This window comes from Gavialis gangeticus, unplaced genomic scaffold, assembly GCF_001723915.1.
Source record: "Gavialis gangeticus isolate Ggan-Ray unplaced genomic scaffold, GavGan_comp1, whole genome shotgun sequence".
Taxonomy (NCBI): domain Eukaryota; kingdom Metazoa; phylum Chordata; order Crocodylia; family Gavialidae; genus Gavialis; species Gavialis gangeticus.
This window is the reverse complement of record NW_017729025.1, coordinates 119,585,852-119,608,930: the sequence shown is the minus strand read 5'-3', so window position 1 is coordinate 119,608,930 and position 23,079 is coordinate 119,585,852. Positions and strand designations below refer to the sequence as shown.

General features: G+C 39.4%; 1 protein-coding gene across 4 annotated transcripts in view; it reads right to left on the bottom strand.

Annotated features, from left to right (window-relative positions):
• LUZP2 (leucine zipper protein 2) overlaps positions 1-23,079 on the bottom strand; it is a 479,617-nt gene that overhangs the window by 205,072 nt on the left and 251,466 nt on the right. For all 4 annotated transcript variants that reach the window (XM_019519485.1, XM_019519482.1, XM_019519483.1 and 1 more), the window contains exons 3-5: positions 22,474-22,544; positions 18,820-18,901; positions 10,619-10,681 (exon numbers count right to left, since the gene is read on the bottom strand). In XM_019519485.1, the coding sequence (XP_019375030.1) occupies positions 10,619-10,681; positions 18,820-18,901; positions 22,474-22,544 (216 nt within the window). The remainder of the gene's footprint in view (positions 1-10,618; positions 10,682-18,819; positions 18,902-22,473; positions 22,545-23,079) is intronic.

The following is a 23,079-nucleotide window of genomic DNA, read 5'->3' as shown; positions in this document are numbered from 1 at the left end:
AGCACAGATCCACAGAGGAGAGTATATTTTGGTGTGCGTCACTCCCACAGTGCACCACACAAAGCAGCTGACTGCGGGTTTCTACCACACCAGTCGTGTAAGAGTGAATTTACCTCATATATAATGAATTTTTGGTATAAAAAGGGTCATTGCATAAGAGTGAATTTGCACATACAGAACCTGCATAAAGCAAGGGAAACCTGTATTTATATGGAATTGAATATATTTTCCACAAATATCCCTACTGCTAAAATTCAACAGTACTGTGTTTATTGGTAGTATGAGGGAAGGGGGAGAAAAGTAGGTTCAAAACATCCCTCAGTCTAATTTCATTCTCATTTAAAGGACTAAAGTTTATCAAAATTAGCAACAAATATTCTAATACTCAGAGTACATCACCAACATGATATGGCACCTAAGAAGCAAGCTTGGTTTTATTTTGTGCTAGGACAGTTTTTCATTTTGATCAAAAAAGACTCATTGACTTAAATAGACTTCAATTTAGACCAGAAGTTTTCAATCTTTTTGCATTTGCATACCCCTAAAAAATTCTGAATGGAGGTGCAGACCCCCCTTGAATTGTAAGTGTGGATATTCCCATACTTTTGATTGATCATTGTCATATTTTGCAGATACCTTAGATATAGTCTGTGGACCTCCATGGGTGCTCAAACCAGAAGTTGAATACCATTGGTCTAGGCTACTTACAGACATATGGGCCTGAAAAAAGATCTCTGTTGGGTAGATATTACTCATTCCATTTTACATAGGAGAAGCGTGATGGCCAGAGAAGCAAAATACTTTTATCAAGGACAATTAATTAATTGTTGGCCTGAGGGAGGGAAAGAGTACCATTAGGCCCTGCTCCCTACTTTAACTTAAAATATAACCTTAAATCCTTCTTCCTGAAATACTTGAACATTTTCTAGTGTATATATATATATATATATATTTTTTTATTTTTTTTTTTCATAGTTCCAGGCTCAAAAATAAACATCAAGCCATGTGATCGGCTGGAAAATGAAAATATTTCAGAAGATGTGTTGCAACTAAAAATAAACAAAAACCCATACTACTTGCATATATTTTAAGGTGAATGTGTGTGCATGCACAGAGAGAGAGAGAAGGAAATGAAAGAGATTATATCAACTAATGGAAGAAATATCAACACTTATAGTATTTCATTTTTCATCTTTGTTTTTTTTTTTACTATATCTCATTGCTCTGTTTTATTGATATGGCTATGCAACATTTGTTGTTTGGAATGAATTTAACCTTCCATCACATTTTAAGCAAATTTCAAAATCTGATATGCTAAATTTTATTTCATTTTTCCTACCTTCTCCCTTTGCTCCACATTATATTATCTCTCTCTCTAATACATGCCACTATAATATGTTCCTTCCAAAAGATTTACACTTTTTATTACCATTTGGAACTTGAAACATTTGGGGGGCTATGAATAAACAACACGAAGTTCTGAAAAGTTCTGCCCTTTTATTTGGAGCATTTAAAATGTATTTTGCTTTTTTCTCTTGAGAAGAATTCCTCCTCTTTTACATTATTTTATTTATTATGATCTAACAGGACAGAAAAAAACAATTCTTTGCATTTTGATTCTGCAACCTAGTTATGCAGTGCTTGGTGTGTGTGTTTAAGGCTTTATGTGGCTGTTCTCTCTAAATCATTCCAAGGACATGTCAGTGATACTAAACCCCCAACATATTCTCCACACACTACTGAAGTTTTTTTGAGGAGTATTGTTAAAAATGGTGGAACTAAAATATTTGTTACTGTCTGTTGCTGAGATATTTTCTGCTTTTCTTTGTCCTAAATATTAATATTTGTTCTATTTGTTTCTCCATCTTTAAGCTATCTCTGCAGATATTTTCTCTCTCATGCTTATTTTCCAATGCTCCTGAACCAGCACATATGTATTTGGGACTAAACAAATCCCCCTGCTAGTATACCTCAGTACTGTGCATTCATAGAGGGCTCATGCACCTGGTAACAGGATGACTCAGAGCAGCTCAGCATACTTATAGTATCAGCCTATGGTCCTAGTAAATACCTGTAATACAGCAACTATTACAATGCCCAAAAATCCTAGTGAGAATTAAGAAGCCAGTCCCACTCTCTCAAGAATTTATGGTCTAGGTAATTACAACTATTCCTGTACAGATATTTGTCTGGAGTCAGCACTTTCCAGCTAATGTTTGTAAATGTTTTATAAATGTTAACATATCAATACTATCAGCACACTACTGTTTCCATTATGGTTACACTTAGAGGTTCTGCCAAGAATATGGGTGCGTTCTGTAAGGTACTATGTAATTGCAACATAGAAGATAATCCCTTTTATGAAAAATGTATGATCTAAACCAGTGGTGCTCAATCTCCGGTGCTCGGGCTGGATTCAGCCAACAAAACCATTTCATTTTGCCAGTGGGGCTCCCAATGAGTATGATAAATTGGTGGGAAGGAAGCAGTGGCATTACCCCCAAATTTCCATATCCATGGGGATTCCCAATAACTTAACTAAAGGCAGGTAACTGGGACAGCATCCTACATTAGCACCTTTGTTAGGAGGCACAAAAATAGCCCCTACCATGGCAACAGCTGACTATGTAGCTCCTAGGGCTTCCCTGGGTGGGGAAATGCCGTGCTATGCCTCTTGAGAGCCCCATGAGCCAAAAGACATGGCCCCACATGCTAGATCAGGTGGATGCATGGGATCAGACCACAGCCAGAACTGGCATGTGGGGCCAGCCCATATGACAGCCTGATCCAGCCTGTGAACTGGCTCCATAGCACTAATCAGGCCTGTGGGGCCAGATAGGTTGGCCACCACTATCCGTTTAAACAAGGAAGACAGGTCTACGCAGCAGTTTAGCAGCTGGGAAAGGTATAGGACCCAAGTTTCCTGAACCTCCATCCAGTACCCTCTTCAGTGGATTATGTTGCTGCTTGGAGGGTATTAGTGATTCAAATCAATCCCTAGTGTAACTGCTGATACAATAAAGCGGTACTGCATCTGACATACCATTACTAACTTATAACTACGAAAACTGAAATACAGATTGATTTTTATTTGTATAGTATTTACAGTGTCTTAATTATGTGGGTGTAATGGACCAGGCAGGACATGGGTGGTCAAGGTAGGTCATCTCTGTTGCCAGGGCACAAGTCAAGATTAAGCACCAGAATAAGGTCTGGGACTTCCCAAGAGGCCATGGGTACAGAAAGACAGTTCCTTCCCTAGGCAGCTGTCTCTCCATGCTCTGATATTATAAGGCCAGTGTAAGTGAGGCCTTCTTGAAAAATTACTTTGCTCATTTCCCTGATTACTTCCAGCCAGGACCTAGGCCTGGATTTTCCCCAGTTCAGCATAGGCTCATTACAGTGGACATCCAGCCCGAAATACCTGAGGCATGATTTTTCATGACTTGACACCAGCCATGAAATTTTCACTGGAATTGGGAAGCATTTATACATATGCTCTGGGAGTGTTGCAGGGGGCTCTGAGCCACTTTAATTAAAGCACCTGGAGCATCTTGTGTATCAGGGTCCACATGCGTACCCCCAGGGGTACTTTGAAAGGTCCTGGACATGAAGAGGGGTGGGTGGGGATAGAGCGCTAGCACCCTGAGCCGCTGCCTCAGGAGCAGGGCTGGGGTGGGGCAAGAGCAGGGCCACACAGATGCCACCCTCCTGCTCCATGTCTGGCCGCTTGTCACCTACCCCCTGGGGTATACTTATTAAGAAGGGGGCTACTGGGGGTACATTTATTTTAAAAGGTTGAAAACCCCCGACTTAGACCATACTAAGGGCACATAAAATGAGAGTGTCTGCATGCTAAAGCTTAACTTGTGCCAAATGCATTTCAAAATTGCCCCACTTCAAGCAAGGTTAACTCAGGGCTGTGCTACCTAGCTTGATTTTGGGTAACTTTAGTCTGGTCCATGAAGATACAATAAGCAATTTGCAGTCCTCTAGCATCCCAGGATTCACCATTCCTAGCCCCCTTCCCATCTCCTGAGTAGAGATAGAGCCCAGATGTCCTGCCTCTTAGCCTTGCCCTGCCTGCTTGGCAGCCCTCTAGTAACAAGTCAGAGTTGCACAGGAAAGAAACCCTATTTACCTTTAACGTGCAACTGCTCACAGCATGTTTTAACTTTAACACTACTTAGTTTTACATGCTCTAAGTGTAAAGTGCAACTTCACCCTTTAAGATGTAACCTTTTTAAAGATTCTATACCCTTAGTTTAGTACCCAACAAAATAACAAGTTTTTGTCTAAGACCAGTAGACAAGATTCAAGAAAATTTAGGCAACCATTATGATTTTCAACATTGTTTTGGCTATGAACGCCATGTTTAATACCATTCCAAGACTTCAACTACAATGTAAGAAAGCCATTCTAAGAAACAGATTTTTTTTCTTTATTACTTAAACCCTAGGCCATGTCTAGCAAATAAAGCAGGGTAAGGTGGCAGCAGCAGCTTGGACCCTGGTAACTAGGGACTTGGGGGTGGGAGGGATTGTGAGGTTTCTTGGGGGGTTGTGGGTGTAGGATTCATGGGTGTGTGTGGGGGGGTGGGGTTTGTGGGAGGAGTTTGAGGGGGGACCAAGGTGCCACTTGAGACCGGGGGCTGCACATGGCAAATGGAGCCAGCCCACTGCAACCGAGTCCAGCCTGGCTGTGTGCACCTTTGCACAGGACCAGGATGTCTCCTGCTGTGACCCAGGGCTCTGGGGACTGTACTCAGAGGCCATGTGCCATTGGAATGGGCCAGGCTTCCATGTACCCAGCCCAATGGCATACAGCTTCTGTGTACAGTTCCTGGAGCCCCAGGTCATGGCAGGAGCTGTCCTGGTGTTGACCAAAGGCTCATATCAGTAGACTGGGCTGGGCTAGCTATGTTCAGCTGCCAGGTGTCAGGCAGTGCTGTGCCGCTGCAGGGCTGTGTTTGCAGCAGGCCATAAGTCCTCCAATGCCTTTTCTATCCTTTGTCTTCCTAATTTCCATTTATTTACTTTTTCACAGACATCCTCTTTTCTTCCTTACTTACCTTTGGCTTCCCACCCACCCCTTGTTTCCCCCCCTCCCTTCCTTTCTCTGCTTTTTGTTTTCCTAATTTCTACCTATTTACCTTCTCACTGACATCCTGTCACATTTTTAGCTTCTTTCATTCCTTGGAGATCTCAGAACAGCAGACTCCCTATGCCTGAAGAATGGTGTTTGCACCGGAAAGCTTGCAAAGAACTTTTTTCCAACTACTCGGTCTAATAAAAGATATCACATCTACCCAAAGAACCTGGCCTCCTTATCATCCACTCTGCACTTTTGGAAATGACTACACATGGAGCAAAACAGTGAAGGATCAGGCACTTGATAGCTTTACATTTATTTTATACGTTGCATATGTGCAGAAAAATGGCTGCACAAAGACAAATAGTTAAACTAAAGGAATATGTCTGTAGGAAAATGAACAAAGTTCTTAGAAATGAAGAAACAGATCCTTTCAAAGGTGGAGGCCAGCATGGGCCTATCAATTTAACATTTTTACTAAGTAATAAGAAGCATAAGAAAGTTTTAGAGTCAAGGCACTGTGCAGCCTTTGCATATCAGGTGCAAGAGGCTCAGAATCAGGACAGGTAGCCTCATAAGCTGTGGAACTTGGAGTATGAGGGATGATACAATTCAATATCATTCAATGTTTCAAAACTGTCACGAAACTCCTTATAAGGAGGAAAATAATCAAGGAATATTACCATGCCCATCAAGTGTGACAAAAATAACACTGACAGTTTGAATCTATTTTACATACTTTAGGTCTATATTAACAAAAATAAAAAGCTGAGCAGCAGAGCTAAGAAAAGAACCCACACATTCTCACTAGAGCTAAGAAAAATGTTTGAATACATTTTTTTTGCTTGAAAAATATCGTAGATGACGACCTTGAAACTTTGAAATGTTCCACAAACTGATTTCAGTTTTGGTGAAGTTGGAGATAACAAAAAGAGTCTACACCTTTTAGAGAATATGTTTCTGACATTTTCAAATTACATCTTTGATTCTATCTACTTGCAGCAACTTTTTGAAATTTCCTTCAATTTATTTATTTTTTAAATCTTTAAAAATGCTTTGAATTTTGGAGGCTTAAGCTCAGTATGGGCTCATTTGCTCTGTGTAGGGTGCTGTCTGTTTAATAAACCTGTTATTTTGAAACCCCGAGTTGGGTTTTTGTCTTTTTGACATCCCAACCCTCCTCCTTGATTTCCCAGCTATCTCCCAGGTTTCTGCTTCTCTGTTTTCTGGCTGTCTCCTCCTTGCCACCACTTATCAGCTGCCAATCTCCCAGCTTTCTGCTTCTCAGTTTCCAGCCCACCTGATCTCCCAGCTTTCTGCCTCTCTCTTTCCTGGCTGTCTCCTCCTTTCCACCAGACTTTTTCCCTTGCTTCCACCACAGCACCACTGACCTCAAGTAACCCTAGGTCCACTTGACCTTAAGTAACCTCAGCTTCCCCTCCAGTCTGCCAGTTCTAATCCTGGCCCTGGCACTTTCACTCTCTTATTTTTCCCTCTCTCATCTTAACCCCCATCCATCTCGCTCCTCCCCCTCCTGGAAATCTTTGACCCTTGATTCCCCCTCCCATAGTCACCAAGCACCCTAGGTACCCCCAGTACCCCAAGCACACACAAACACACCACCCAAGTCAGGAACTCACGTGTGTGTGTGTGTGTGTGTGTGTGTGAACTGGCAAATATATATATATAATTGTGTTCATGGTATACGAATTAGTAATCCATGTATGTGTATTGGGTGTGCAGGTATTGACAATTGATTTTTGTCTAATTTTTGGTGTGTACAGTGTGTGGGTGCTTGAATTGGTGATAGGTATGCATGTGCTTAGACCCATAATCTTGCATGTGCATGTCCCTGAGTTGGTAGTGTGTGTGTATGCACCTAATGTGTGTATGTGCCTAACTGGTTTTTGTGTGTGTGTGTGTATGTGTGTAATTGTGTCACACCCTCCCCTCTAACAGTGCAATTTTGAGATCCTGAGAGTTGGCCTGGCCCCACAGGACAAGAAGTGCATTATGCCAAATAGACAATGTTTGTTCAAAAAATTCAAACTGGACAACCAGAGAATTGAACCTGCCTTTTCCTGCTGAAGTCATTGTGCTACATGATTTTATCCTTCCAGGTGTGGTTGCAACCAATGAATCTATGAAGCACCATAAAAACAGCAGCTTTAATTCTAGCTAATCCATACGCCTCTTTCATATGATTATGGAGGACGTTGTTATAGATGTTAACTCAAATGAATGGCTGCATCCATCAGCATGAGTACTTAGTCATAAATAGTGACACTGTGAAAAGTCTTGCATATTAGCCTTTTTATAGCCAGAAAGCCGGTAGTCAGAATTTCATGCTGAAGTATATTTGGCAATAGACTACATCATTTACTGAATGAAAAGGTTTGATTCATACAAAAATATCACAGAAATGAACCACAGAAATAAATCAGATCACTTAGAACAGTCTACCAAGCAGTGCAAGATATCATAAGTATTATAAAATGCTTTGTACAGTTGAATTTTGATTATATAAACTATGATATCCCTGTTCTCCTGACAGAATATTCCCCACTATACCTTCAGTCTCACTATTGGGAAATGTTAAGCCATATTCATTTTAAATTTCTCTAGTTTTTTGCTCCTTTTGTTCCTCTGGAGTTCCCTACACAATTTCTCTCGCACCTTGATACTTTCACTCTCCTAATTCTTGTAGACAGTTACTTCCACTTCTGCATTTTGAAAACCAAATAGCCTTGCTTCTGTTGTATGGTACCATAGTCCTTGAAGCAGTCAATGTCAGTGGACCAAACTGTTAAAGTACTTACTACTACACTTGAGTACAAGTATCCAAACCTTTTCCTTAAAAAGTGTTTTGATTACTCCATTTTAAACATTTTCCTACCCAAGTAAATAATACATGATATTAGCTATATTCAAGAAGATGTTTAATAAATACATTCTGAGGTACTTTTTATGTATTTTCTGGCTAGATTTTTAAGCTTTCATCTTCGGTATGCAACTAGAGCAATACAGCACCACATTTGCAACCATAGTTTATTTTTATTATTCCATTTCTAAAAATGAGGTATATCATCAGCTGTAACAATCTTATCTCTTTAAAGGAAAGAGAACTTTACTTTGGAATTTGAGATGGGTGGTGATACTGTATGCAGTTAAATCAAATTATTATGACCATGAACATGAATTCTGTACTACTATATACAAAAACCAAGCCAACTAACAAGCAAAACAAATTTAAAAACAACTACAGCCAAATACCAAATCTCGGAAATAAGAACCATTACTTCACATTGCCATTTCAGTTTATCTTAAAAAAACAAAACACTGTTTCATTTTATGGATGCATTTACATTTTTCAACTGTCAGTGAAAGCGTCATTCTCTACCAACCAGCCATATGTTCCAATTTTGGAGAAAAGTTATAATCTCTTTCATTGTAAGTGCTGTGGGAAATTTCCAGTCCTTTCTCTATCCCAATCAGTCTGGCTACATGCATTTAGCCAAAATGAACATCTGGGGGGAAGGGAAAAAAAAGTTCTAAGGCTATATAACTGAACATGGTTCATCCATTTTCAGAATATACTGAATGCTGGTTGCTTGATTTAAGAAGAACTGGTGTGGAATTTATTATGAAGACATAGAAAAATCCACAAGAAGCTTTGTTTTCTTTTCAGTGTTCTCTTTTCATCTCATCTCTGGGTTTCTTATACTATTTTTTTATGCTCAAGTAATGGTATTGATTACTGATAAACAGGGATACAGTTTTTCCACTCCCCGTGGAAAAACAGAGAAAAATGTTTATTTTCCCTTTTAACAGAGAAAAAGGCAGATTTTTCTTTTTAACATAGAAACGTGAATTTTCCACTTTTGCAAAGAGCTCTCTGCCCATCTTGCAAAAAGGGTAAACCCTAAGCCCTGTCCTGAGGGAGAGGGAGGTGGGAAGGGCAGAGCCTGAGACTCTCAAGTCATCCAGGGCTTGGTTCAGGCTCACTTTCCCTCCTGGAGCCTTTGGGATAAGTGGAACTTACAGGGAGCTAGATGTCAGATGGGAGCCCCCTCTGGTGGTGCTGGGGGAGGGGTTAGAGGCTGTAGGTTGGGGACGGGGGCACCAGCAAGACCCCTGTAGGTCAAGTGTGGGAGTGTGTGATTGCCAGGGCTGGGGGGCAGGGCCTCCAGTGGGAAGCTACACATGGAGGCACAGAGCCTATCCACCCTGATGGTGCACAGCTCTCACCTGCAGTGCCACAGTGCATGCGCTGGCATGGAGCAGTCTGATGCAAAGGCATGCATCAGTGGGCCAGGCCAACTCTGTGCCAACGTGTGCAGGCCCTGGGTCTCAGCCTGAGGCACATGCTACTAGGGGCTCTGCTTGATGTGGTCATGAGTGCCTTGAGGGCCCACCACCTGCTGTTGCTTAGCCACCGGAGGTGGGGTTGTGTACCGCAAACCCCATATGCAGACCCCTGTACAAACCCCACATACTTCCATACCCTCATTCCCCACAAACCCTACACCTCTACCCCACTGCATCCTGGTGCATGGGGGGAGCTGCTGCCAGGAGGGCGGGAGTGGTGGGGCAGGCAGGGAGTGAGAGGCACTAGCAGGGACTTCTCAGCACCATAAAGCATTTCTACCACAGCTGGACCCCTGTGCATTGGGCAGCAGGAGCTCTGGTTTTTCATGATGAAAAACCCCAAATCAAATGCCAAAATATATAGGTATTTAGAATTTATTTTAGTATAGTGATTGAGGTACTGGTAGGTTCCCAAACTGCTTTAAAACTGTAATATATCAATAAAACATTGTATTCAACTGATACATACCTACATATATACATACATACATACATATATATAAAGATATAGTGGCTTTTCATTTTAATCACATATTTTGAGGTTTTAATCAGATAATTTGTGATTTTTAAACAGAGAAAACCAGGATCCCTGCTGATAAATGATATACAACATTGAACCATCAACCCTAGTGAAAACCTTGGCTTGTCCATAATATCTGGCCCAAGCTTTTTGGGTTCTTTACGAATTGAGCCCCAAAATGATGTAGACTTGCAGGTAAGCTCTGCATGCTGGTATAAAATGTAGAGTGATCCACACTGTTTTCCATCACAACCTGTACTTATCTGAATAAGGTATATGCTAAAAAGCTACAATAACATATGAGCTTCAAATATTTTAAAATGTTCTAATTTCATTTTGATGACAGATATTGTGTTTTAATATTAGTTTACATTTGTTTTTTCACTGTTGTGTACTCTGAAATAACAACACTAGGATGAAAAGTTGTCTCTGAATGATGTTGTATCTTACAAATTTTGAAAATCCTGAAAGTTTCCTAATTCTAGAACAGTAAAATAAACCTGAGAAACTATAATTTTCTTGTAAATACACTGAGGATTTGCTCTTTATTGGTTTCACAATTTTATCTCGTGGAACAAACTGAAGTCTGCTTTAAAATCCAATTTAAAATATTTTGCTGAGAATCAAATACACCTGTACCTCATTCTGGAGGTCTCTGATCATTTTGCTCTTCCTCTCCATTTCTGTCTTCAGAAAATTTATCTGGAAATTAAAAAAAAATACAGCCCAATGTGAATTTTTAAAGTATGGTACAAATGTAACGTCATTTCATTGCCATTGTTAGTTTTATTTTCTCCTTCAATGTTTTGTTAGGCAATGTGAACAAGCCACTAGTCATACTTTTTCTTAGAAGAAAGATATAGCCATCAAACTATAGGCTGTTCACAGATCACAGTTTTGTATCTATTGAATAATCTGTAATAAAGTGACAATCTACAATCTGTTGAATAATCTGTTAGAAAGTAATAATCTACAATCTACAAGTAGCTAAATAATTTTCTAAAAAGCCAGGTTAAAAAAAGAAGCTTATTATATATGAAACACTTTAGAGTTCTAGTTTTGTGTTTTTAGTAGTGCATACAGGGCTTTTGTTTTTTACAGTAAAGCTGAGGGTGATCTTCAGAGAAATAGAGTTTTGGAACAATAAATTACCTGATTTTATAATCTTGCACCTGTTCAAAACTCCCCTGTATGCCATCTCCTGAATATTAATACATCTATCGCAGCCACATTCTAGTAACCTACAATGAATCTGACAACACTGAAGCCAAGGTTCTGATGTCACTAGGACACTTCATGCAACAAAGTGTAGGATAAATAAAAGTATCTGAAGTTAGTCCATAGTTTATGAGAATTTCAAGTTCATCTTGCATAACTAGGTGCTTGAGTCTGAGTTTCTAGGGTGCATGCAATTAAAAAAAAGATTCATTGCTTTATAAAAGTCAATTTGTAATGGTCTTAAAGGAGTTGGATTGTATGCAATTCCTTTCAGGGACAGAGAGCTAAGAGAGACATGTATTTAGAATAGTGGTACCTTTTTAGATTCAAGATACCCCTTATTAGACTCAAAGACACATTAGGCTCAAAGCACCCCTCATAAAAATCCCAGTTTTTAATCTTTCACATTTTTTTGACTACAGAATAACCAAAAAGTAATTTTTCTATGACAAAGAACTCAAAAAAGACAACAACAGGTTAGAGTGTTTTTAACCCTATAGATTCCTATTTGAAGTCTCTGGCCTTATCTTGTGAATCATATATAAATGTTCACAAACCTAAGAGTATTTACATTCAGCAGCAACTCTAAAAAGGACCTCTTGGCACCCCAGTTCAGAGTCACTGATTTAGAACAATTATACGTGAATAAATCCTTTTTTTACAAGTACGACAGTTATTCACATATTTGAAAATAGAACAACTCCCTTTGCTCTCTAAAACAGCTGCCTTCAGAGAACACTTTTAATTTCACTTTTAATTTAATTTTAATTATTCAGAAAACAGTACTTATAGATTAATTGTGGGAAAACTGGCTGCCTTAAGCACCAGCTAATAGAATACAGAGTCTTCCACACCTTAATCAAGGGCCTGAATGTTATTCAGATCAGAAAGTGACAGAAAGTCCTTACTATATGACAGTTATACTCGCTGGGTTGTGTCCACTTCCAAGTAGACAGATGTCAGTAATTTAAAAACCATCACCAGACTTGGCGTTGTTAACAAGGCCAGCAGAGAAGCCAATTAACTATCTTATTACTTAATGGGTAAAAGGGGAGAGGCATGTCAGATCAGGGTTGATTGGCAGTCACATAAGGAACCGTTGCTGTACAATTCTGTGCCTGAAGGGCTTGATAGTGGAAAATGCTGACTACCTTTACACTCATTGATTTTAATAGGAGTTGAAGACTTTCAGCAACTCACTGATGATTAGAGTACTCAAACAGAGAATTTTAATCTACAAGACATTCAGCCAGATACTTTTGGACACCACTAAATTACTTCAGAAAGTCACCCTGACTCTATATGTCTAAGAGGATAAAAGTGGCTGTTTAGATGCAGCATGTTATCTGTTCAAAGGATAGTTAAGAGTGACAAAAAAAAAGGGTGATTTCCATTGACATCATCTCTATTCCTTAGTCATTATCCTCAAAAGAAAATCCTTGGGCTTTGTTTTGGGTTGGGTTTTTTTGGGGGTCCCTCTCGCTGGTCATTTCTAGTGTTAGTCGAATGTCTAAAATAATGAGACATGGTATTGAAAATGCTCTCACTATGTTATCTCTATTTCTGGCTTTCTCTCTCAGTTGAAATTTACATCATAGATACCTTTGTACCACTTTATAGGGACTCATTTCACACATACATGCACACATCCCTTCCCCCACTGATACAGGCATCATCAGGTGTCCAAGGAGCTCATTAATATAAGCATATTTAACTTTTTCCAGAAAAATGAAGAGAGCCTACTAAAAAATGTTTTCTTTTCAGATAAAGTATGTCTCAATTAATAGAAATATATTATTTGCACTTATAATTGGAATTCTAGGACTGTACTACTCAATCTCTAACAGCTGAAGAGCCGTTTAGTCATAAAACATAACTATGGAGACCCACAGAAGTTGATTTATACCACTGGCTACCAAAGGTAATATAGAGATAACCCATCTGTCCATTTCAATATATCTGTCTGTATACTCAATCTCTGTACTATTGTGCCCTAAGGCAGCTGCCTCAGTGTCAAGATAGCCTATAGGACTTTTATTCCAACCCAAGGAAAAAGCAGCATGGAAAACTATGATGTGGTTCAAAAACTCTGAGTTGAATAACACTGCTCTGGGGCATCTAATAATGGTGCATGAATCATTTCTAAGGTAGGTGTAAAAACCCTGATTTTAGCCTTCTACAGCCTAATACACCTGTTACTTTATACACAAAAATGGACAGTCAAGCTGTTTTTATTTAAATGAAAGTTGGAGCAATCACTCAAGAGTTTTATGCATCTCTGGACACCTGGGATGCTTGTTCACTCTTCTCATAGTTTGACTTTCAATACCCATAAAATATTGGTTGCCTTTAATTAATAACTAAGAGTAATGAAAACAAGCATAATGAAAATATATTCAAGCTCCAAGACTGAACTTTTCAATGTGAAATAAGGACGGTGCTTCTGTGTCTCCAGGAGACAAGCACTCAAAATATTTGGAGCTTTCTGTGCTTCAGAGCTTATTACGTTTATTAAAGACAACAGCTTCCATCCACTGGCCTTCAGTCTCAGCAGTTTCTGACCTTGAAATTTTCAAATTAGATTTCTCTCCATTGAAATACAAAATGCCTTAGCAGATGGCGATGATCTAAGAGTCAGACAATATTTAGTTATTTACAGGAGGTAAGGGATGGAAAAAAATCCCACCCATATATAAAAATTATTGCAGAGTGATAGCTTGTCCTGGTATGCTTATTTACTCACCTTTAAACTTGTTATATCTCACTTAGGACAGGTTAAGCCATGAACAAGTAACACTGTACTGAAATACAGTCTGCCCTAGAAGTTAATTGCTATGGCAGCACATGACCACCCTGCCACTGTCCACAGAACCACGGAACAGCAGCATATTAGTTATAATCCAATTCAAGATTTAATTTACCTGGGACTGAAAATAAGGCAAGCCGGGGTTTGGTTTGTTTTTTGGGGGTTGGGGTTTTTTTTGCCCAAGGCATGATTTTTTACAGAAGAAAATTCTTTCAAAATATTAAAAAGAAAAAAAAAATCTCCCTTCCCATTGGCTTGGAAAAAATAGGAGCAGTATTTGGCCTCTAAAGCAAAGCAGGAGGAACAACAACCTTAAAGCTTAGAAAGACCTGGACAGTATGCTGCAAAACCCATAAAATATATGCTGCATTTGGGGGCTCAACTCTGCAAACTGCTGGCAAACATTCCCTGCCGCCCCCTCCTCCCACACCCCCAACTCTCCCTTAACTGCCATTAAAGCGAATGGAGCTGAAAGCATTTTCAGCAGGATGTATGACCAAACGCTTAAAAAAATAGATCCTTTCATTACACAAAGTATTTTATTTTGGTATCCAGGGTTTTCCATTAAGAGTTTTGTTATGCTTCTACTCCAAGCAAGACACTGATTGTTTAAATGAAGCAAAAGTGAAATACTTCTGGTATAGTACAAGAATTTTGGATGAAATCTTAGAAAGACAGAACTGAAAGACCTTCAAATCCAGCATTTGATTGAGAGTGATAACTAACTGTTTCAAATTGTTTTCAGATTGTTCGAGAGACTGGAGGCCCTGTGCCCCTGAAACTGTCCTGCTCTGGTGTCAGGAAAACCTTGACTCAGCAAGGCCTCAGCATCTACCTGGCCTCCCTTCCCTTTCTCCTTAGTTTAATGAGGTCTAAACTTCTCACCAGATGCCTCACTTTTCTGTCCCTTCTTGGGAGGTGACTAGGTTATGTTGGGTTGTCAAAAATATAATTACAAGGGTATTTCAAGGCTTTTGCAGATCAGACCTGGAAGATGACAAGTCAAAGTAGTGAAATATGGGCATCTGTGTAATGACTAGTGACTGGTTTTCTTACGAAATCATAAAAGTTGCTTCTACAGTAATTCAATGCATAACAAAGGTATGAAAGATATAACAGTTTTATCACATTTTGGACACATACACTTCATCTCTGTCAGCTGATTTTAACAGCCAGTTGTCAGTTATTTAAAAGCTTTCTAGCTCTACTTACTCTGTTATTTCTTTAACCTTAGTAAGTACTGTGTGCAGCTAATCAGGGAAAAGCCAAACCATGTGCGGGCAGGGCCTGGTCAACCCAATCAGCTAGAACCTCTTCTTCAGCTTCTAAGTTCCTCTGATTCTCCAGCTATGTCTGAATCTCTTCGATAGATGAAACCACTCGGGAAAATAAGGAAATGTCATAGTCTTACCTGCCAATGATATATCAACTCAACTATATATTGAAATTCTCAAATAATGCAACCACTGCTACTGCTAAGATACTAGAATAACTAGGAATTAGCTCTTAAACAAAGAGGACTTGACTCAAGGTAAATCCAAAAAAGCCAGAGATGATGTTAGTCAGAAAGGACTAGCCAAGGCACTGTCTTCACCTTCCACCAATGACAGAACCCTGTATTTGTCAAAATGGTACTAAACTTTCAGGTGTTGCTTGACTCTCACTAAACCTGGAAGAACAGGAAGCATCGGTTTCCAAAAATGCCTTCCTTCACTTCCAGCTGCTAGGAATTCTATCTGTTTTCACATGAGAATATAGTCAGTCTCCTCCAGGTTAGTTTATTTTAATTTAGCATATCTAAACCTGAATATGAAGATGATACACAAACTCTAGCTGATACAGAGTTGGGCCACTGGGTTTTAATATAGCCTGGGCTACTGTGAACACTTGGATTGTGTTGTTGAATCTTTCCACCAGCTCTGTCTCAGCTTCTGATAAGGCAATCAAGCCAAAGCTACATCAAAGATCCAATTAAGGCATATGAACTCCTGTGAGTGTTAGCCCTATATAACAATTAAAATGACCAATCCCAAAATGAGCAATAAGAGATTTAGGGACATAGTATTTCTGAGAAGAGATAGAACAAACTTGCAAAAGGGATTATCTAAACTCCTTCCAACAAGAGTCTGACAAGCTTTAGGAAATCTTGCACAATATTAAAAAAATGAAACTTTTCTGTGTACTTTATTTTTCATTTTACCTTTTTAGATTTTCTGTTTGTTTTCCCCTTCTCAGTTTATATTTGTTTACAATGTCATACAAAATGAAATTTATAACTGTTCCCTGACAAAGCAGCACTTATAGACTTATAGACATAATTAAATTTCACACACACATTAGTGCAAAACGAATGCTTATTCAGCAGATGCAATTAATACACATAATTTGCTAACTGCTATCATTTAGTCACCACTTGCCTCATCTAAACAGAGATAAAGCCTATAGCATTCTCAAATACCACTGTGTGTTAACTGTTTACAATTCTGAATTTTCATGTTCAACACTTGATGTCTAGTAAGAGGAATTTCAAGGAGAGGACTGAATCCCCAGACCATCCTGACCCTGTATGCCTAGATCCACCCCCATGAAGTCCTGCAACTGAAGGATGGTTAGGAAGCGGGTGGGGGGGGGCACTTTTACCTTATTTAAAGGTGACAGAATAGGGGTCTTGCCACTGGTGTTTGGCAGGTAGAATGTGATAACTCTGAGGTCAGTTGTCCTTTGCTTTTATAGGGCTCTGAGAGATGTTATATTGTTAAGCATGTATAATAGGGCCCTGCCCTGTTACTAGGGGCTCAGAGGAGTATGAACAGCCCCACACTCAAGAAGCATCTCTGCATACCTACCCCAGACTGGGGAGAACTCACTGGAGCCTAGGGAACTGGGTCCTAGGACATAGTGAGTCCTGCAGCAAGGGAGCTGACACAGGTGTGGGGAGTGAGAGAGGTTTAGTCACATGAGCCCAGAGTGGGAAGTATAAAAGACACTGAAAGCAATCTCAAGAGGCTGCACCTGGTGAGGGAGAAGGCTACCTGGAGCTGTCAGGGGTTAAGCAGCCACCAGGAGAGCTTGGAGCAGGGTTCTCTGTTTGCTTGCTTGCTTGATCATTTGCTTTGTTACACAAGCCTGCAGGCTCTGCATAGCCTCTGAAAGACAAGAGGCAGCCAGGTGGTGAAGCTGGAAGAACCACTAGAAGACAGTTAAGTGCTAACTTATTTGTTTAACTTCCTTTTGTTTTATTTTGCATTGCTAAGAAGCTTGGGGTAGCCTCTGGGTGTTATCCACTAGCCTGGCTGCAGCAGAGGCAAGTGTGTCCTTGGCAAAAGCCCACATCAAAAGTAAAACTGGTCACCTCAACTAGCTTGACCAAACATACCCTGCTGTGATCTGCCCAGACTGTGCCCATAACTGCCTACACCATGTTAACCACGTCATAACTTGTAACATGCCTCAGGTTCAGCCACTTTATGGCATGATAAAATGGCAAACCAGCCACAAAGATGCTCCACATTAAATGAGAGCCTCTTTAAGATGCCTGTATATATTGTGCCTTAAATTGAATGTGTGGCATATATCCCAGGCCCAGGGCTTCCCTTGAATTGATCCTGAGGCTCACTTGGGCTTCAGAATAGAGTATGGGCAGCACCAGAGCCTGGGACACAGTCTTTCCCTCTCTTGCCTCCTCCCCGGACAATGTCTCAGCCCGAAGGTCAGGAAAGGGATAGTCTTGGATCCCAAACTGGTGGGCACCCAGAGCTGTCCTTTGTCCCCCACTGCCAGTGAAGCCAATGGAAATGTTCATATTTTCTTTAGTGGGAGTATCACCAGTTAATAAACCCACATTTTATTCACCAAGAATATTCAAACCTGGTGCAGGTATAAATAAAAGTAATATGATCTTTCATTCAAACCACATCTTGGCAATGGTTTACAAAATCATTTAACTTTTTTTTAAATGCTAGTCTTGAGTTGACCCCATTATTGTCTTGGAAGCCTAAAAATAAAACAATTAAGCAGAGCAAAAAGGAGGAAAAAAAAGGAAAAGAAAGATGAAAATAGAAATTAATGGGAGATCTTGAAAGCCAGCTTCAAAATTGCAGTAATATATCTTGTTACCAGGTGAACAATTGAAGGCAGATCAGTTAGCTATGTTCTGGCTATTAAGGTACTGCCATCTATAGGCGATAATTCCTATTTACAACCTAGCACAAAAGCAAAGAAACAAAGAGATTCTAATTTTCTGTGAAATAGTAGTAGTCTAGGCCATTTAGTCTCAATGGGGTAACTGTAACAACCTAAGGTCAAACAAGTTGCCCCTCATTAAAAGAGTACTGAATTTAGCCAAAAACTACTACACACTGTAATGATTTACTTCCACACAACTTAATAAATTATCAAACTGCATTCCAATGCCTTTTGAAGTCAATAGTCCATGGATTTCAATGAGATAAAAGTTGGATCCTGATTCTGTTCCTGACGAAACTGTTGTAAATCAGGTATGATTGCAACAAAGTTAATTTAACTTATGTCAGTACATAAGTATAAAAGGGAGGAAAAAGTCCTTGAATGCCTCTTCTTGGAAGAGAGACTAAGGTCAAAATCCTCAAAGGTAGTTGGGCACCTAAATTCCCTTTGAGAATTTGGGCCTAAGTCCTTTTTTCTCTACCTAGAAAAAGTATTAATACCCACTCAAATAATAAAAGGATTTTCATTCAAAGTTGTTATTTGCAATAATGAAAAATTCACAAGAGAGGAGGAGAGAAAAGACAGAAGAAGCAAACAAAAATAATGAAGGAAAGACAAAAAAATCACTCACAGTTGCCTGCTGCTTTTCTGCTTTCTCAGCTGCCTCATTAAGCTGCTTTTGAAAGGCCTCCTGGAGAGATTTCATTTCTTCCCTAGTTTGGTGAAAAGACACAACACAAACTCCATCACTACTATCCATTAGGAAATATTTTTTTGTTTACTTAAGTTTCAAAAGGCGGTACGTTCAATTATACGGAGTAATAGACAGGTGTGCTGTGTCTATTTTTTGTTAATAAAGACTTAATGACCCGGTGAACTCTAGTGCTAATGCAAGAGGAAAATTATCTCTAATGGAAATTGGCTGCCTTTTGTATCTACTGTTTATCCTGCTGTGTAAAACACCTGCCAATGTAAAATTTCTAGTAAAAAAGAATTGGTATAATAATAGAGAAGAAAGTAAACTGCTAAAGGCACAATTAATTGAAAATAAACTACTGTCATGGAGAGCTAGTCTATATTTTCCTTTAAAAAAAATTTCAGCAGATACAACTAACCTAGTAGTTGTCTCTTTTGCTGGAAGCAAAATACCTATAACTCCATAAAAGGTCTTGGCATATACTTGTTTTGAAGAGGCAACAATATAAATAATAATGATTGTGATGGTTTCTTTTTCATATTGTATTATTCATGCTAACAAACTGGACACTAATGCAGACAATTTTCCTGCCAGAGAACTGTCAGATCTAAACAACATGTGGCCATCCCCTCAGCTCCCATCATAGGGCACATGCTAGAGAAACTGTACACAGAACATCTTCAAGGGTGACATATTTTGAATAAGCCCAACAGCATTGTCAGGTCTGCCTCTGGTATAAGCCAAACTTCAGGATAATGCTGCTGCAACCAGCCCCCAGAAACCCCTGCTGGCCTTAAGCAGAGCTCAGGTGAAGAGGAGAATTTAGCCTATTGCCTACTTGATTGGTATAGAATGCATCTCGTACAAAAGGCGAGAAGTATATCACTTGCTGGCTCATCTTTTTATCTGCATCACTGTTCACCGGAAGTCCTGGTATACTGAAGATTTAATTGAAACAGTGCTGGAAGCAGCTGGCAAAGGCAGAGGGCCATCAGCACTAGGACTCCCAATGCTGTTACAGCTTAAATCAAAGTCACTTTAGAGTGTTGACAGTTCCTTGAAAAAATAGAACTTAAACAGTCACAGAAGCCTCCAAGATCTAGCACAGCATAAAAATGTAACTGAACAGAAGGTAAGAGATTCCAGTTATATTTCTAATCATTAAACAGTAGATTCAGATCCTCTGCTGATATAAATCAGCAGTTTCACTGAGGCCCATGGAGCTATAGTAACTTACACCACCTGGCATTCTTCACTTTACTGCATCATGCATCACAGCATGGGCAGACAAAGTGCAGCCCATCAGCCAAATGTAGTTCACATTACTAGAGAGCAAACAGTTTGTAGGTTTAATAAAGGGATCCAGTCCAGAAGCTCTTAACATGTTCATTCAAATGGTTTATATTAAACATGAGGACAATTGCACTTTAGGTACAGGCTTAGGCTCTTAGTACATAAATCATATGGCCTCCCACTGGGTGAGCTGAGGGAAGAATAAAAGTATGATCTACAATGAGGGTAACACAGGTTTCTATTTTGATATATTGCTTATCTACTAGGAAGTGTTTCCTTTCAGTCTTTGAATTATTGGGAAAGATGCATAAAAGGGCAGGTACACAACGCTCATGTAATTAATTATATGATTATTTTCTTCGTTACTATGTTATAAATATGGACTTCAAAAATGGTCTTCCATAACTGTTGTGGAACCAAAGTCCATCATGTAGTAGGAAAAAATAACAGAAATGTAGGGCTTGAAGGGACTTTAGGAGGTCATTTAGTCCAGTCCCCAGTGTGTAATTAGCAATCATTTGAGTACTCACAAGCACTGTTTCTATGGCTTTTTTTAAAGTGTGTTATAAAAGACTGAAATTGGAGAGGGAGAGAGATGAATACAAAAATGAAGCTATTCACTAGTACACTGTAGACATCAAACTGTCTCTCTGGGAACTGTGTTGCAGCAGTACATTCCTATATACAAAATACTCAGTTTCATTGAAAACATAAGCATCATTCAGTTTAGATGTACTGTGATGCATTCTAGGGGTGTCTTATACAAGAGAATGTAAAGAATAAATGCTAAGCTCCCATTGATGATGTCTTTTCTCTATCTCCTCCCAAGTTGTTTGGTAAGAATTTCCATAATTAACTTCTCAACTTCTATCTGAATGCAAGCCACATGTCTGAAGGCCAAACTTTCAAAGTGCCTAGTTATTTTGGAGGCTTAATTTTTTGGATGTTTAAAGACCCTGATTTCTCAAAACACTGATTACGTCCATCCTCTGAAGATTAGGACCTTTGGGTGAACTTCAGGTTGGATATAAAAAACAAACAAACTGATGTACATTATTCACACAAATCACTTTCGAAGATGTAGATCCAAAGTTTTGTTGACTCGAGCAAAAATGATTCCAGGTCTGAACTGTACTCAAAAACCTAAACCTATCCTATGTGGTGTACGTGTAATTTAAACATTGCCTCTTGTTAAAATGATTAATGGATAACTAAGAAGTGAAGTACATTCAGTGGCAACCACAATTTCATATGCGGCAGATGATGGCTAGAAAATGGTATCTAGTGGTTTTATTTTGGGAATTGTTTTGTAGGTAAAGTAGATATGCATTAGAACAATGATCCAGGGCAATGGTAAGGGTTCATTGATTTCTAAAAGCCTGTTTGTGACAAGGTTTTGTCAAGGCCCACTGTGTCTGACACAGGCAAGCAGCAAGCAGACACACAGGCTGGGAAACTGAAGACATGTACCTCACTGTTCCCTAACATGAACAATGTATCCACACAGAGATAAGGGACTCTGCCATGTTGGCCAGGTCACCCAACTGCAGGGCCCTTGAGATTTCTGGCTTTTGGTAAAGAGACCAAATTAGGAAAAGATTGGTAAAAGTCCAAATTAGGATGTGTGCATGTGATGGTTTTGTGAAACAAAGGAATATGCTGACAGGAGAGAATGTGGACAGTGTGACAACCACAGGGAGAACAATCAATGATGCCCAGGAATGAAGAGTCATCAAAGTGGGGAAAAGAAAACAAAAAGAGAGATTTTAGAGCAGAAAAGAGCCCCTGAGAGGATAACCCGAGGCCACTATGGTATACCACCAGCCCATCTCACCCGCTCCACTGTGGGTGGGGGATGGGGCTCAGCCTTCAACTTCCAGGCTGCTGATATCTGACATTCAAGAGAGAACCTCAGAGTGAAACTTGCATATTGGTCAGACAAACCTCATCTCTGTGAACCCTGGGCCTGGTAGATATAAAATTGTTTGCATTATTCTTATCTGCTATCACTGTGTATCAATAAAATTTGCCTATTATCAAATGGAGAGGTTGTGGTCAGTCTGAGGGTTTGGGTCCTCCTGGAACAATGTATCTGGTCATAAATCCAGTGCCAAGAGCTGAAACTATCTTGCAATGGCATTCCCCCTTGCTTTTTTTATTTACCACAGTCGAGAGTGACTGGAAATAACTTCTCTGAGATGCTTACAAGTTTGAATAAAGGAAAGATTAAATGTTAAGGTCTCATAGTTTTCAGTTTATAAACTTAAAGAAAGAAGGGAGGAGGTAGAGTCTTACCTTTGTTTTTGGCCCAGTTCCAGAAGTTTCTCCACATCACTTTTGGCAGATGCCTCATCATTTTTCAAAGACTGACAACGAAGGGGAGAAAGTATTACCAAAGATCCTTAATGCTACTCAACTGTGAAATGATTAACGGTGACCTTGTCTATAAACAGCTCCCATTGAATAAACACATTTTACCATGTTTTAAGGAAAAGTATTGCTATAACTCAGCTCTAACCACATACAGCTGTTCCAAATGCACATGTGGAGATTGAAGAATGTCCTAATAATATTGGCCATTGGCTCTGTATGTCCCATAAAAGTAGTACATTTCTTTGCATAGTTCCTGCTCTCTGCTAAAGCAAATTAAAACATATAAAAAGATAATTTTTTGGGTACTCCTTTTGATTTCTTTTGCTTTTGATATAGATAATTTTAAACAAAGCTTATTAAGAAAAAGGGTAAGCATATTCCCTGTGTAAACTGGGAAGGAAAAAAAAAGTAAGGGTAAAATTGAGATAATTCAGATTGGTTATCAGCTGAATTTTTCATAGTCATAGTTTTTTTTCATAGTTTCTAGGGTCGGAAGGGACCTGAGCAGCTCATCGAGTCTGACCCCCT